At 41.4% G+C, this 17,493-nt stretch overlaps 1 protein-coding gene across 8 annotated transcripts in view; it reads right to left on the reverse strand.

Annotated features, from left to right (window-relative positions):
* Positions 1-787: 787 nt before the first annotated feature.
* Positions 788-17,493, reverse strand: part of LOC139577068 (annexin A1-like) — a 59,343-nt gene continuing 42,637 nt past the window's right edge. The window contains exons 1-14 of one of the 8 annotated variants that reach the window (XM_071403829.1): positions 9,932-10,055; positions 9,540-9,607; positions 8,614-8,673; positions 7,680-7,770; positions 7,260-7,354; positions 6,972-7,085; positions 5,722-5,812; positions 5,552-5,631; positions 5,400-5,456; positions 5,204-5,297; positions 2,557-2,652; positions 2,102-2,160; positions 1,683-1,805; positions 788-1,195 (exon numbers count right to left, since the gene is read on the reverse strand). In XM_071403829.1, the coding sequence (XP_071259930.1) occupies positions 1,136-1,195; positions 1,683-1,805; positions 2,102-2,160; positions 2,557-2,652; positions 5,204-5,297; positions 5,400-5,456; positions 5,552-5,631; positions 5,722-5,812; positions 6,972-7,085; positions 7,260-7,354; positions 7,680-7,770; positions 8,614-8,661 (1,008 nt within the window). In that variant the 5' untranslated portion in view covers positions 8,662-8,673; positions 9,540-9,607; positions 9,932-10,055 and the 3' untranslated portion in view covers positions 788-1,135. Of the gene's footprint in view, positions 1,196-1,682; positions 1,831-2,101; positions 2,161-2,527; positions 2,653-5,203; positions 5,298-5,399; positions 5,457-5,551; positions 5,632-5,721; positions 5,813-6,971; positions 7,086-7,259; positions 7,355-7,679; positions 7,771-8,613; positions 8,674-9,012; positions 9,111-9,539; positions 9,608-9,862; positions 10,061-17,493 lie in introns of those variants that run through there. The other 7 variants (XM_071403827.1, XR_011675204.1, XM_071403826.1 and 4 more) reach the window with 7 other exon arrangements.

The raw sequence follows: 17,493 nt of genomic DNA on the forward strand, positions 1-17,493 counted from the left end.
TGTATTTCTTATTTCTGAAAGGTCTGACAAAATAAAGTATTGGCTGTTTTTACGTGATTCTTTGACTGTCTTGAGTGTGTTTAAACTGTGCGGGTCAATCTGACCCATACCACAATGGACGTCATTTCTTTTCAGCAAACCACAAGGGTTTTTCAGCTTAATCAAGACTCAAACAAACATCTTTCTGTTTAGGCCTAATCAAAACTGTTATCAGTAGCCTACTATATCTGTGGTTCATGACACGGCATTCCTCCATGACCATGAGAATGTAGGCCTACTGTGTTGAAATTCATACGTTTGATTGTCATTTCTTTACTTACATGGTTAGCAATGTGTTATTGATTAGACCACCCAGGTCCGAACACATATTTTCGTACATTTTTGCCTCTGAGATGGTTCCATAGTTTTTCTTTGTTGGAATTTGAATTAGGCTTATGTTAAGATTAAGAAGTCAGTTTGTTCAAAACCTGTATTCTACTCTCCTCTGTCTTCAAGAATGGCCTTACATGTGACCATCCTTCAAAATTACGTCTTGCTACTGTAGACCTAATAAATAATTACATCTAAATTCTAGAGTGAGATATCTCATTTGTATTACACAATGTCTGTGTGTTTTACAGTGTTGTAAATGTAACTCATAACATGGTCTGAGGTGGTACATTCTCGGTGGGTCATTATCAAATTATAACTTTCATAGACAGGCTACAGGCTGCATTGCAAAAAATTATACGAATAATAAAAAAATAAAAATAGAATTATCAATATATACACAGTCAAATTCAGACAATTTGGATCCACATAAAGCTTTATTTTCACAAAGGACCAGTTATTCAACCAGGGTACAATGCCACTGTATATTCTTGGCACACATGGTTAAGTGTGTGATATATTGCACTATGGAATAGATCACCAAGTCTACTGAAGCTAGGCTAAATTATGCAATGCTGCTTAACATACTAACTGCTTATTGCTGTTAGCATTTAGCAAAAATACATCAGGACTGCCATTCCAGATATTTGTCATGAACCATTATATTTTGGGAAGTGCACATTGAGGCATTGGAGGGTAATGTTTCATGTACAGTTTTCTAAAATGGTGCGAATGCCATTCTTGCTAGGTGAGAGAGGAGAGAAAGTTAGCTGTCACTTCCACACAAGGCCAGTAGGATCTTCTCATAGTCGCCATTGGTGTCATTCTAAGGGGGTAAGAGACAGAGGCTGTATCACAACCGGCCAGGATTGAGAGTCCCATAGGGCGGCGCACAATTGGCCCAGCATCGTCTGGGTTTGCCCGGTGTATGCCGTCATTGTAAATAAGAATTTGTTCTTAACTGACTTGCCAAGTTAAATAAGAGTTACTCTACAAAATATAAATCATGTTTAAACACCATAATATAACATTGTATTTTGACAATTATTTTTCAGATGCCATATTTTCCCATTTCACACATGGTCAGTCTTCTATCCTATCTCAGATTGGACCCAGAAATCTGAATACTTCGTACAATCTGATGCATGTCCTTAAAACTCTGGACCCCGATTAAGCCTAGTCCTGGGTTTAAACTCATTCTCAATGGAGAATCTGTTGAAAAAGCTTTAAGGTCTAGTACTATGCTTAATCTGGGTCGGGGAAACAGTTCCTTGTCTTTTATTGCCACTTTGGCAGTGGAGATGTTTGCTCACCAGAATATCCTGGTAGAGGGTTTTCCCAAACGTCTTCTGGTACGCTTGTTTGATCCGGGCCATGTCCACTTCAGAACGGCTCACCATGATACGGGTCAGAATCTTGGTCCTGGTTCCTTTACCCTGGGGTATGGCACAGGCACACAAACTGAAGATTTATAACCAGATGGTGCAAGATCCTTAGCTTGAACCGAGATCTGTTTGTGCTTTCTTGTACAGTATTTGCATGTTCTTCTGTAGATTGTCAAATCTTAAAATAGGGTCGTTTTGGACTGTAACAGGTACCTGGATTTGTCCGATAAGAAACATTTATTTTCATTTAATAGATTTTCTGTTGCATACCCTAATGAACACGACCCAGGTCAAACTCTTATCTGGCACATAAAACATACTGTAACTATGTTTAACTGTAAACAGACCTTCATGGCCAAGTTGAGAATCTCAGCAAAGAAAGCAGGCTTGCTTCCAGCACACTTCACTGAAAAACAGATAGCAAAACCAGTCAGATGACATCATGACATCATAGAGCAGCATAGACAAGAGGCAGCATTCCCCAAAGCTGTTGCAAGGATATCGGAATGGCCATGAGGTGACCAGTGCATTGCAGGAGTTGTAGTATAGTGAATGTGCCTTTGGATAATGTGCCATCCCATCTATTTATAAGTGATGATTATTTTATACTCGAGAGACCAATGTTAATTTGCTCACAGTGTGGGCTTTTTGTGCATGAGGAAATGAAGGACAGTGTAATGTTACAGGACTGATGCCCAGTGAAGGGTGTGATGCAGCAGAAGACATGGATTGAGGGTGATGCACAGATTATTTAAAAGACATTGGAACATTACTAGACTTGGTCCTGGCAGTGCCATCTCACCCAAGGCAGTCAGACAGTTCTCAATGTCTCCCTTCAGTTCCAGGTCGATAGCCTTTGTCACATCCACCTTACTGTACTTGAAGTACTTCTCAAACCCTGAGAGAGAGAAAGAGAGAGCGAGAGAGATGTACTTGAAATGTTCAAACAGTATCAAATAATTTGTGGTTGCACGTGCAGTGTACGAAAAAGGGAAAACACACGCACATCTAGATTATAGTAGTATTCATCAGTGTCTAAGTGATGACAAAAACAAAGAACCCTATAGATAGGGCTACAATGTAATTAACAGGTGGTGAGAAATAAGTGTGTGTGTAATTAAATAATTAGGTGGGTGCTTATATTTGTCCTATTGCTCAAATAAAGAGATTTTAGCTAATACTTGTTAAATAATCAAAAAGGTATGGGTAAAAAATTATTGACACCCCTAAAGATTATTTTACGATGAATAGATTAGATGCGTTTATTAGTCACATGCACAGGGTCACAGATGTAATCGAAGTGTACAGTGAAATTCTTGAGTATACGTAAATGTTCATTGGTGGCGGTGGGGTAGAATATGCATAGAGAGAGCTGCAAAGGGGGCAGGAGGGGGACCAGGTAGCTGCCTAGTGACTATTCAGCAGCCTGATGGTCTGGGGGTAGAAGCTATTGGTCAGTCCGACAGTTTGTCATAATACTCCTATACTGCCCGCGTCTGAGTAATGGAAGCGGGGAGAACAGGCTGTGGCTTGCTTGTCTGAGGTTCTTGATGATCTTCTTGGCCTTCCTGCAACACCTGGTGTTGTAGGTGTCCTGGATGGCAGGTAATGAGCATCCAATTGTACGTTCGGCTGAGCGTACCACCCTCTGTAGAACCTTGCAGTCAGTGGCAGTGGAGTTGCCGTACCCGGCCATGATGCAGCCTGACCGTATGCTCCCGATGGTGCTCCTGTAGGAGACTGAGAGCCCCCGGACAAATGCCTAATATCTTCTGCCTCCTGAGATTGAAGAGTCGCTGCTGTGCCTTTTTCACCTCGATGTCCGTGTGGATATGACCATTTCAGCTCATTGGAGATGTGTATACCGCAATCAGTTACTTTGTTTTGCTGACGTTGAGGGAGAGGATGTTTACCTGGCATCATACCGTCAGAGTGCCTACGTCCTAGGCTGTCTCGTCGTTGTTGGTAATCAGGCCTGCTACTGTCATGCCGTCTGCGAACTTGGTGATGGAGTTGGAACGGCGTGAGGCCACACAGTCGTGGGTATACATGGAGTACAGGTGGGGACTGAGGACGTAATGTTGCCTACCTTCACCACCTGGGGCGGCCTGTCAGGAAGTCCAGGAACCAGTTGAATAAGGAGTTGTCTCAGGGTTTTGAGCTTTGTGATGAGCTTAGAGCACACTATGGTATTGAAGGCCCAGCTGTAACTGATGAACAGCAGCCTCAGATATGCATTTATTTTGTTTATGTGTTTGAGGGCAGTGTGCAGTGCAATGGCGATTGCGTTGTCTGTGGATCTGTCAGGGCGGTAGACGAATTGGAGAGGGTCAAGTATGTCGGGAGGGAGGAGGTGATGTTGTTTTTTTTAAACCTGCTACACTGGAAGTGTAACTTTTGGTCGAGGTGAGCAGAGCGCAAGCCACTTTATCCTATTGCTCTACAGCAGGGTTTCCCACACTCGGTCCTGGGGCCTCCCTTGGGTGGACGTTTCATTTTTTTACCCAGCACTACACAGCTGATTAATATAATCAAATCTTGATGATGAGTTGGTTATTTGAATCAGCTGTGTAGTGTTAGGGCAAAGACCAAAACGTGCACCAGGGGGGCCCCAGGACTGAGTGTGGGAAACCCTGTTCTACGGTGTGAGCCCACACGATAACCTGGAGTACTCTGATGAGAAGGACATAGGCTACTAATTGTGTGAGTTGACAAATTATCAGACAAGGCAAGTCAATCAAAGAAACAGTTTGTCCTTGACTTCAACACATTTGCGTAAAAAAAAAAAATGATTAAACTAAATCAAGTGGTGTAGCGCTGCCTCATCTAATTGAAAAGTGCTGGGAAAATGCTGCTCGCCACACGTTTGCCGGCCCTGCTCTCACCATTACCAATAATGGGGGGTTAGCATTTTTGAGGGGTATGATATTTATCCCTCTAACTTTCTCACTCATCATTGTTCACAATTAATTAATGATTATCTGTAATCCCGGTAGCATCCACATTAATATACTGGTCAGTATATAGATCATCTTTGCTACTGCAGATTTTGGGAAGCTATGGACAACTGCAAAAGTGTTGCTACAACTCTCAACAACTTTTCTGCCCTCAATTGAGCAGGTGCTATTTATCGACAAAGTTCAGTGGGAGAAAGTTTAAATAGTGAGACTAGTTTCTGGAAGACAATGCCATGCTGACTTACATGCGTTTACATATGAATACTTAAATAGGTGTGGCTAAGGCTTAAAAGGGTGTGAACGATGCTGAATGGGCTTAAACAAAGAGGAGCACTCTAGCAAGGGCATTTCTACTACTTGTCTCCTAAGTGGTTTTACAAGTTTAGCAGCATAATTTACCATGTTTCGTCAAACTACAGTGTTTGATATACCAGAAGCTCTGAGTCTGTACTTTTATTTAGCTCACATAGAGCTGTGCTGTCACATATTCACCTTGGCGGAGCTGAGGAGCACTTCTGGTGGTCAGAATGTCTATGAAGACAGAGCAGTCCGTTCCCTTCTTCTTCTCTCCAGCCTCATACAGGGCCTATGGATCGATAGAGTAGGCACAGGCATCACACAGGGATTAAATTACACATTGACTCTCTGTGCCAGTGTCAAACGTTGATTTCTTTCTTCTCCTCCATACCTTGGCATCACTTTCAGCAAGTTCCTGGTTCACGATGAAGTCCTCATTCCTAGTAGCCTACAGTATGTGAGGGAGAGAGCGGGGGCAGTGAGGTTAATTGTGCCATACTATTCATCTGAGGTTAAAGAAACTATAAATAAACACACACACACCTTGCAGAGCGAGAGCAGAGCATTTCTGAAGTCTCCGCCTGTGTCAGACTTGATGTCATTCTGCAGCTCGTTTTTGTATTCTAGCAAGAAAAAAGCCAGGATTATTGTCTTGTTGTAACTATCACATCACGTACAGGACATCTACATATACATATTCACATATTACACACCTTCCTGATAGGCTTTCTTTATCTCTTTGATCTCTTTATTGGTCCTGGAGGCCAGAATCTCAATCAGAGTATCCTCATCTGTGCCCAATCCCTGAGAGAGATAGGTGAGAGGGGCGAAGGGTCAACAAGGACAAAAGGGTCACATCAGTCATAAAGCTGAGACAAAAGAGCCCAGGATTGGATGACACAAACACATAAGGAGCTGGGCCATGTTCATTATACCCCAAATGGAACAGAACAGACTGAAGCATGGCACTACCTGCACCTACAGGTCTACCACTATGCCAGACACCTCCCAGCTAGCACATAACGTTGTGAACACTGTATGTTTCTTAGAGATTGGTGAGACCGTGGTTGTCCCATGGTTATTCTGCATACAACCTTCCCATAACTTTCTGGGAATGGTGCTGGATAGTTGTTTGGCATTGAAACATTCTCAGCACATTTAAGAAACTTCACTAAAATTATAATTCAATTCCATTGATAGAGAACAAAAGGTCAAAGGTTCAAATCTCACTGACTGTGCCAAAATAAAAAATAAATGTGTTTGCATTATTAATGCTTAAGCAAATGAATTTCCATGTGTCCCGTCGGTGCTTGGAGTTCTAAACATTCCCAGAACCTCCCTGCAACCTAAAAATATACGTTCCCAGAACAAGACACATTTTCACTTCCATTCTCAGAACGTTTAAAACAACATTCTCAGAACCTCCCTGCAACCATTTTACCAGTCAGGAAATGTATGGCTTCGTTCACAGAACCAATGGGAAACCAAAAACGTACGTTCCCACAACTTCCAAGGAACCAAATGTGCTAGCTGGGCTCACACACTGCACATGCACAGACTTGTGTATCGTTAAACCAAAAGTATAGTAGGTACTCATCACCACTTTTCTTACCGTCTCCTCACATATTAAAACAGTCACACCCATTGTACGAAGAAGACAGACCCACCCATTTTAAAAGTCCCACCGTTATTACACAACTACACAACAATACAGCAGAATAGTGTCACTATGGGTAGGGTGTTAGGAAGTGGGTGGGTCATACTAAACAGCTAAGCAAGAATACAGGATGACGTCATCCCAGCGTCCTCTTTAGAAGGTAATCATTACACTTTCATTATTTGTATTGCATCTATTGCCGTCTCTAGGCCACCCGAACGGAGGGAAAGATTCACATTTGTTTGTATTCTAAGTAGTATTGTATATTCTTAGTAGGAGTGAGCGAGTGAGTGAGTGCATGTGTACCTTCATGGCCAGTTTGAGCTGTTGGGCGTCATATTGGGCTGGCGTTTTGAGCAGTGCCAGAACCACCTCCTCCAGCTCTCCATTTAGGGCTGACTTCAGGGCAGTCTCCAGAGGCTGCAGACAGAGGGATGATACACACTTCCACAGTCATACACATGTGTGTTTTAGCTTTCCAGGTGCGCCAGGTTTCTGGATTATGCACGTTTTGCATTGTTCCATTAGTCCTAAAGTGCGAATTCCACCCACGAGCTGCCAAACCAAACGCACCTAGTGGGTGTCCCGTCTTACCATGCCACTAGCCTTTTGATAGCTAGCTTTGATCTGCTGTCTCTGGGCGTTGCTCCTCTTCACCAGCACATCAATGAGGGTGTTCTCATCTACACCTACGTCACAGAGACAAGATGGAAGGACTTGTTCAATAAGAAACGTTGTTGCATACTCTAATCCATGAGCCCTTATCAATTTCTTTATGAACATTAAGTGTCTGTGTGGCCCCGGGCTTACGGTTAGGCAGCTCTGACTACTCCCCAGTAAGAGACAATGAAAACACGGACCCGGAAATGTACACACGGTCACATGCTCTCAGAATATCCTTCTATGCTCCATCATGTTACACACGGAGTGAGTTCTATTCAACTAAGCTTCTCTGCTATGAAACACATTCAAACATTATTTGTGTGTGTGTGTGTGTGTGTGTGTCAACCTCACCTTTGGCCTTGATGGCCTTATCCAAGATGCCTGTATCCCCATCGGCACTGAAATGCGGGTAGGGAGTCACAGTGCCCTGATTGAGTTGGGTCTGAGAGAGAACAATTTCACTTAGCTGCCATGCAGTGAATCAATGGATACCTTCACAAAATGTAGAGAATAGTTCAGAAACAAAGAGAGAAACATCCCATATAAGGAATAGGGATAGAGTGGGAAAGAGAAGGAATTGTGCAGTTTGTTTCTCAGACTCTCTGTAGCTATCCTCAACATCCGTCTATTTTTCTCTCTCTTCCTCTGTCCTCCTCCCTCCCCCCTAATTTTTATGCGGCTACAAAAAGTACTCAATTGTCAAAATGAGTCAAGTAAAAGTAAAGGTCATCCAGTAAAATAAGTCTAAAAGTGTTTGGTTTTTAAATATACTTAAGTATCACAAGTAAATGTAATTGCTAAAATATACTTAAGAATCAAAAGTAAAACTAAAAGTTTAAATAATTTCAAATTCCTTATATATGAAAACCAGACTGCATGGCTTTCTTGGTTTCTTTACATTTATGTTTAGTAAGTCGACCAGATCAGAGGCAGTAGCGATGACCAGGGATGTTCTCTTGTTAAGTACGTGAATTTGACAATTTGTCTGTACTGCTAAGCATTCAAAATGTAACGAGCATTTTTGGTTGCTAGGGCAAATTTATGGAGTAAAAAATATATTATTTTCTTTAGGAATGTAGTGGAGTTAAAGTAAAAGTTGCCAAAAATATATAAAGTAAGATACCCCAAAAACCTACATAAATACTTAGAGTACTTTAATGTTTTTTTTTTTTTACAAAAGTACTTTACATCACTGGCTACAAGTGTACAAACACAGCCTGGTAAGTTATTCCACAGAGAACACAATTTTTGGGGGGGGTTTCCCTCAAGTGGAACAGAACCCTACCGAATCATCTGCCATGCCCAGATAGAGGGTCTGCTGCAAGAAGGACATGGTGGCACAGGTCTGCAGAGAGAAACAGGGAGATTCAGTAATAACCACAGTACAGTATTAATAAAATCCTCTCTTGACATCAAATTCTATTGAATTTCTAAAATAATTAGTGTTAGTGTCATTCTTTGATGCCATCATATGCTACAGTAACAGTACCAGACCATGCATATATTTTGTCAAACTATATTTCATGGACTCATTGTAACGGTCGTCTTTAGGTGAGAGATTGGACCAAGGCGCAGCGGGTGATGAATACATAATGATTTATTTAAACAAAGACGAAACACGAAGAACACTTGAGAAATTTCAAAATAATAAACGAAGTCAACAGACCTGAACAAACGAACTTACAATATACGAAGAACGCACGAACAGACTACATACACGAACGAAAACGAAACAGTCCCGTGTGGTGCGACATACACAGACACGGAAGACAACCACCCACAACAAACAATGTTAAACAACCTACCTATATATGGTTCTCAATCAGAGGAAACGTCAAACACCTGCCTCTGATTGAGAACCATACAAGGTCAATTAACAATGACACTTAACATAGAACAAACACAGACTGCCCACCCAGCTCACGTCCTGACCCACTAAACACAACTATACAAAAGGAAAACAAGGTCAGGAACGTGACACTCATCCCCAACAAAAAATTAAACAATGTCTCTGCCTATGATAGGCTGCCGCTTATATCGGCTAATCATCATTAAATAGAATACAATTATATTCCTAGAACAACTGGATAGAAATGTGTGTTTATGAGGGTGCACAGATTAATTATTTGTCACGGGACTATCTATTTCACAATGTTGGCAAACAATCTGGTGGTGACCGCGCCTATCTGGAATCATGTAGATAGAACTCACCCAAAACTTGAACCTTTTCCTCACTTTTCCTCAGTTAGTTCACAGTGCTTTTCAAGACATAACAGGATCTGAGGTATGGATCCGTTACAGAAAATAATGAATCAAAAATCATTCTGAAATATCACAACTACACCACAGCCACACTGGCTATCTGATATGAGCGACGTGAGTAACAAAGAAACAGGGATGTACGCATGGTAAAGTTCCCTAGGGTAACGTTACACTGCATTTAGAATGTATTCATACAGCGGTGAAGTTAGTTTCCCATCTAAACATGGTTTCAAAGTCCCTAAAAAGGAGAGAAGTGAACAAATGATTGTTACCTAGAATTGGAAGTCGAGATGCTCAATTTCCTGGAGAAGGTCTATTGAATAAAAAAAGGGATATCTTACCAGCTAGACAAAGGTAGGGACTGTGAAACTTTCTCAGACAGATTGCATGGGCCTTGGGAAGATGCACTCATATATTTATATACATGAAAAACCCCACCTAGAAATGGTGCAGCCCACACTCGACACTATCATTGGACAGGCACTGCTGGTTGCGAGACTGTGTAAACCTTTCCATGCAACCCAGTAAAGTTGACAGTAAATGAATAGCAGCCAGCAGTAGAAGAAAACTGACAGATCTGACACAATTTGGTTACATGAAAACAGATGTGGAATGTTTAGCAAGGTTCCCTCTTGAGATGATGTTAACAAATTCAATATTTAATGTAGACAGTATAAATTGAAGTGAAATGAGATTTCTTAGGCTGTGGAAGTTGTGCCTCGATATGGGGGGCGCAGTTACCGGTAGGCCAAAAGGGGTTCCCTTAAATGGGATTAGCTAGATTCATTATTGGATTTTTAAGTTAATTAGCCATTGAGTCTTGAAGGATATAACCTATAAATATAACCTATAAATGAGCTGCGTTACCCATGAGAGTCCAAAATATAAACTTGTTTTACTACATTGGTTGGAAACAATGTAATTGTAAACAAACACTGTAGAGCTTCAAAACATGGTTAAAACTATCATTTTGATCTCATGTATAATCCTCCTTTGCAGCTGGTGGTAAAGGGTGTGGTTTACTAGCTACCTCTTGCGGTTGTCAAGGCCACAAGACGGTCTGGGACCTGACACTAACTGTAAGATACCTGTCCAACTTGTTTGAACATTCCTATGGGGATCTTTGGACAAGTTACTCAGAAAGATTACACGACAACCTCTCCAAAGCTACTCTTACAGATACTTTTGAAAAACTAAATAATTACTGAATTACTTGAGTTACTTTTACATTCAGAAATTCTTTCTGTTTTCTCAATGACATTCAATTCAGCTTTGAAAAAAGGTGTATGTTTAAGTTTGTTCCACCTGAGCGAGTCTGATCACAAGTCAGATGACACACCAAATGCATCTGATGGATCCTTTTTGTCTTCTTCTAATGCTTCTTAAGGGATAACGAATCCAAAATTAACTGAAAGTTATCCAATTGCGTTACTACATTTGGGTAATCAAAAAGTTACGTCACTGATTTAAATTTTGGACAGGTAGCTAGTAACTGTAACGGACTACATTTAGAAAGTCACCTACACAACCCTGTCTACCTCAGGGATGGGCAACTCCAGTCCTTGGGGGTCTGATTGGTGTCTCACTTTTAACCCAACCCTAGCCTACACACCTCCAATAATCAACTAATCATGATCTTCCGTTTAGAAAGCAATACATTTAATCAGCTGTGTTTGTTAGGGTTGGGGGAAAATTCTAATTGCCCATCCCTGGTCTACCTATTTCATCATAAAAATAACTTGGTTACCTGTGTCATGGGCTTAATCGACTCCATGAAAATGAAAGCTATTAATAACCTATCAAACAGATTCAGAATATGCCGTTTGAGTGTTATGAGAATCATTACTGAAGACAAATGATCAGTGATCAGTTATCTCAGCAGGGTTGTTGTGAGAAGCTCTGTCTCTCTGAGTAACAAGACTGCATCAGAGATATAGCAAAATAACTTTCACTGGCAGTTACAATCAAAGAGGATAAGATTGAGATTGCAGAGGCAGTCAGGCCGATGATGGCCCGCTAAACACAACATCCCACAGCTGTGGATGGTCAGTCCTTTAATCCATTGCTCTGTCTATGAATTTCAGAATGGACACATTTCTCCACCCCCTCAGCTGTTTACCAAAAAGTGGTGTGGTGTCCGTTTTGTTGTTGCTTAAATCCCAGATTTCCCCTTTAATGGACAGATATACACTGCTCAAAAAAATAAAGGGAACACTTAAACAACACAATGTAACTCCAAGTCAATCACACTTCTGTGAAAGCAAACTGTCCACTTAGGAAGCAACACTGATTGACAATAAATTTCACATGCTGTTGTGCAAATGGAATAGACAAAAGGTGGAAATTATAGGCAATTAGCAAGACACCCCCAATAAAGGAGTGGTTCTGCAGGTGGTGACCACAGACCACTTCTCAGTTCCTATGCTTCCTGGCTGATGTTTTGGTCACTTTTGAATGCTGGCGGTGCTTTCACTCTAGTGGTAGCATGAGACGGAGTCTACAACCCACACAAGTGGCTCAGGTAGTGCAGCTCATCCAGGATGGCACATCAATGCGAGCTGTGGCAAGAAGGTTTGCTGTGTCTGTCAGCGTAGTGTCCAGAGCATGGAGGCGCTACCAGGAGACAGGCCAGTACATCAGGAGACGTGGAGGAGGCCGTAGGAGGGCAACAACCCAGCAGCAGGACCGCTACCTCCGCCTTTGTGCAAGGATGAGCACTGCCAGAGCCCTGCAAAATGACCTCCAGCAGGCCACAAATGTGCATTCAAAAGTGACCAAAACATCAGCCAGGAAGCATAGGAACTGAGAAGTGGTCTGTGGTCACCACCTGCAGAACCACTCCTTTATTGAGGGTGTCTTGCTAATTGCCTATAATTTCCACCTTTTGTCTATTCCATTTGCACAACAGCATGTGAAATTTATTGTCAATCAGTGTTGCTTCCTAAGTGAACAGTTTGATTTCACAGAAGTGTGATTGACTTGGAGTTACATTGTGTTGTTTAAGTGTTCCCTTTATTTTTTTGAGCAGTGTATATTCAGAAAATTCCTTATTGGACAAAATAAGGGGCACACCTCCCCATGTCCAGAAGCAAAATATCAATTAACATTTATAATTACTGCATCCTCATTTTGTACCTGCAGTAGTCCCGTCATTTTGTAGTTCAACTGCAGTTCAAATGTAGTTATTTTACAGTGAAGTACATACTGCAATTATAGCATCCAAATAACACAATACATTTTTGGAAAGGTAGGTATCCAGGTAACGAGGATTGCCCGTGTCAATGTCTTTTTAATAGTTACCTACATATTTGTTTGTTTTAATAAATCTGTAGACATTAGTGAGAGGAAACCGTTTTTCCCTTTTTCACTGCTTTCCATAAGTGAAAACACCTCACATTGTTGCGCATGATCAGTGATGGAAAAAGTATGCAATTGTCATAGTTCAATAAAAGTACAGATACCTTAATCGAAAATGACTCAAGTAAAAGTGAAAGTCACCCAGTAAGATACTAATTAAGTAAAAGTCTAAAAGTAAATATACTTACAGTTGAAGTCAGAAGTTTACATACACCTTACTTAGCCAAATACATTTAAACTCAGTTTTCACAATTCCTGACATTTAATCCTAGTAAAAATTCCCTGTTTTAGGTCAGCTAGGATCACCACTTTATTTTAAGAATGTGAAATGTCAGAATAATAGTAGAGAGAATGATTTATTTCAGCTTTTACTTCTTTCATCACATTCCCAGTGGGTCAGAGGTTTACATACACTCAATTAGTATTTGGTAGCATTGCCTTTAAGTTGTTTAACTTGGGTCAAACGTATCGGGTAGCTTTCCACAAGCTTCCCACAATAAGTTGGGTGAATTTGGCCCATTCCTCCTGACAGAGCTGATGTAATTGAGTCAGGTTCGTAGGCCTCCTTGCTCGCACACGTTTTTTCAGTCCTGCCCACAAATTTTCTATAGGATTGAGGTCAGGGCTTTGTGATGGCCACTCCAATACCTTGACTTTGTTGTCCTTAAGCCATTTTGCAACAACTTTGGAAGTATGCTTGGGGTCATTGTCCATTTGGAAGATCCATTTGCAACCAAGCTTTAACTTCCTGACTGATGTCTTGAGATGTTGCTTCAATATATCCACATCATTTTCCTACCTCATGATGCCATCTATTTTGTGAAGTGCACCAGTCCCTCCTGCAGCAAAGCACCCCCACAACATGATGCTGCCACCCCTGTGCTTCACGGTTGGGATGGTGTTCTTCGGCTTGCAAGCCTCCCCCTTTTTCCTCCAAACACAACAATGGTCATTATGGCCAAACAGTTCTATTTTTGTTTCATCATACCAGAGGACATTTCTCCTAAATGTACGATCTTTGTCCCCATGTGCAGTTGCAAACTGTAGTCTGGCTTTTTTATGATGGTATTGGAGCAGTGGCTTCTTCATTGCTGAGCGACCTTTCAGGTTATGTTGATATTGGACTCGTTTTACTGTGGATATAGATACTTTTGTACCTGTTTCCTCCAGCATCTTCACAAGGTCCTTTGCTGTTGTTCTGGGACTGATTTGCACTTTTCGCACCAAAGTACGCTCATCTCTAGGAGACAGAACGCGTCTCCTTCCTGAGCGGTATGACGGCTGCGTGGTCTCGTGGTGTTTATACTTGCGTACTCTTGTTTGTACAGATGAACGTGGTACCTTCAGGAGTTTGGAAATTGCTCCCAAGAATGAACCAGACTTGTGGAGGTCTACAATTTTTTTCTGAGGTCTTGGCTGATTTCTTTAGATTTTCTCATGATGTCAAGCAAAGAGCATTGAGTTTGAAGGTAGGCCTTGAAATACATCCACAGGTACACCTCCAATTGACTCAGATGATGTCAATTAGTCTATCAGAAGCTTCTAAAGCCATGACATCATTTTATGGTATTTTTCAAGCTGTTTAAAGGCACAGTCAACTTAGTGTATGTAAACTTCTGACCCACTGGAATTGTGATAAATAATCTGTCTGTAAACAATTGTTGGAAAAATTACTTGTGTCATGCACAAAGTAGATGTCCTAACCGACTTGCCAAAAATATAGTTTGTTAACAAGAAATGTGTGGAGTGGTTGAAAAACTAGTTTTAATAACTCCAACCTAAGTGTACGTAAACTTCCAAACTGTAAGTATTCAAATTCCTTATATTAAGCAAACCAGATGGCAACATTTTCTTTTCTTTACAGATAGCTAAGGGCACACTCCAACACTCAGACATCATAACACGTTTCAGGTAAGACTCAGATGTAGACAACTTCAAAGTAACAACAGTTTATTAATCAAACAGGGGTAGGCAAAAGGCAAGTCAAGGGCAGGCAGAAGTCAGTAATCCAGATAGGTGGGGCAAAGGTACAGGACAGCAGGCAGGCTCAGGGTCAGGGCAGGCAAAGGTCAGTAATCCAGAAAGGTGGGGCAAAGGTACAGGACGGCAGGCAGGCTCAGGGCCGGCAGAATTTCAATACCGGGAAAACAATCGAGAGACAGGAGCAGAGGGAAAGACGCTGGACGAAACAAAATGAGCTGGCAACAGACAAACGGAGAACACAGGTATAAATACACAGGGGATAATGGGAAAGATGGGCGACACCTGGAGGGGTGGTGGAAACAATCACAAAGACAGGGGAAACAGATCAGGGTGTGACACATCATTTACAAACTAAGCATTTGTGTTTAGTGAGTCCGCCAGATCAGAGGCAGTAGAGATGACCAGGGATGTTTTCTTGATAAGTGTGTGAACTGGACCATTTTCCTGTCCTGCTAAGCATTCAAAATGTAACAAGCACTTTGGGTGTCAGGGAAAATGTACGGAGTAAAAAGTTAAAATGTTTCTTTCGGAATGTGGTGAATTACTACACCGGCTCCGACGCTCGTCGGATGTGGCAGGGCTTGCAAACTATTACAGACTACAAAGGGAAGCACAGCAGAGAGCTGCTCAGTGACATGAGCCTACCAGACGAGCTAAATAACTTCTATGCTCACTTCGAGGCAAGTAATACTTCAACATGCATGAGGGCATCAGCTGTTCCAGATGACTGTGTGATCACACTCTCCGCAGCCGATGTGAGTAAGACCTTTAAACAGGTCAACATTCACAAGGCCGCAGGGCCAGATGGATTACCAGGACGTGTACTCCGAGCGTGCGCTGACCAACTGGGAAGTGTCTTCACTGACATTTTCAACCTCTCCCTGTCTGAGTAACATGCAACCCCACGGAACATAGTCATTTGGATAGCAACTTGATTTTATTACAGCCTCTCAGCATGTGTCAGAGATGTGCCTTGCAACAATGACTGCATTGGTCAAAGTGACCTTGCTGATCATGACAGTTCATAACATGGCTGCTCTGGTTCTATCTCCGGCTGTCCCTATCTGAAACTGCCTAGGCCTAGTGTCACTATGCCACCTCTGTGAACTGTCATCCCTTTGACTTGTCCCCTGGATTGTCATCCCTGTGACTATCTGTTATATTGTAATTCAGCCATCACAATGTGTGACACGGTAAACAAAAGACAGATGGTATTCAATCAGTGTGAGGCATTGGTTGAATATTTCAGTCTATTTGCCAGGAGACGCCTCTCACCAGTCAAATGAACTGTAAAAAAGAAAAAAAGTTAAAATTACTGCACCACAATCTAAGTTGCTTCAGCTGCTGTATGTTTCACCACATTCTAAGTTGCTTCAGCTGCTGTATGTTTCACCACATTCTAAGATGCTTCAACTGCTGTCTGTTTCACCACAATCTAAGATGCTTCAACTGCTGTCTGTTTCACCACATTCTAAGATGCTTCAACTGCTTTCTGTTTCACCACAATCTAAGTTTCTTCAACTGCTGTATGTTTCAACCCACTAAAAAGTGATTAGATAAGGTGTGTGTTATTCTTAAGAACTTTACACATTATTTAACAACTCAAATAAGTAATATCAGCAGGTAGTTAAACAACCAGCATCTATGTAACATTACATATCATTCATTTTCCCCCCAGAATTCATAACAAATTACATGAAAATGTACAATAACTGCATATTTTTGTATTTTCTTTAGCCAATCTTAAATAACTATCCACCATACAGAATGTAAGGCTACAGTATGGTTCTCGCTAAAACGTTATTGGATAGTCCATCTGTAGATGATTTACAGACTATCAGTAACATTTAAACTATCTACTAACCCTAACCCTAGCTCCAACCCTAACCCTTATTCTAAAGCTAACCCTAACCGTAGCGTTAGCAATACGTTGTTTATTAACAGACAGTTTGATCCGGTTCTTTAATTGCACTAATAACTAACCCAGGCTAGCTGAGTAATCGTTAAAACTAGCTACCTCTAATCAAAATGATACGCTAGCTAGCAAATGTTGAACTTTACTGCTCAGCTGCTCAACAGCTTTCCCATTTATTGTCCTCCCTATCCCTTATGCTACTGATCCAATCTCCCAACTCAATATAGCTACTCATCAGTGTCCTGGAAAAATCTTGTATAAAAAAGTTATCTTTTCAGGAATCTGAAACAATGTTGTTGTTGCCATATATTAATGGGAATTCACAAGGCTTTTTGAATGACTTATATTAGTATTAGATTCATTAATCTTTCACAGAACATGGAGTGGAATGTTCTGTGAAATTTTCAATTTATGTTTTGTTCCAACCTTACACTCACACACCTTGTTCAACGACTCAACTGATCATTGACCCTTTGATTAGCTTGATCTGATGTGTTAGTAAGGGCTAGAACAAAAAGCTGATCACTTGGGCTCTTCCCTGAGGGCCCCTGTGTCTGTGGCCTTCCAGATGTGGAGGGCTGTCCCGGCAGAGAGGACCAGGAAAAGGAGGAAGGCGGTGGGAAAACCCACCCAGTCTACCAGGCCCCC

The sequence above is a fragment of the Salvelinus alpinus genome, chromosome 5 (genome assembly GCF_045679555.1).
Source record: "Salvelinus alpinus chromosome 5, SLU_Salpinus.1, whole genome shotgun sequence".
NCBI classification, from domain to species: domain Eukaryota; kingdom Metazoa; phylum Chordata; class Actinopteri; order Salmoniformes; family Salmonidae; genus Salvelinus; species Salvelinus alpinus.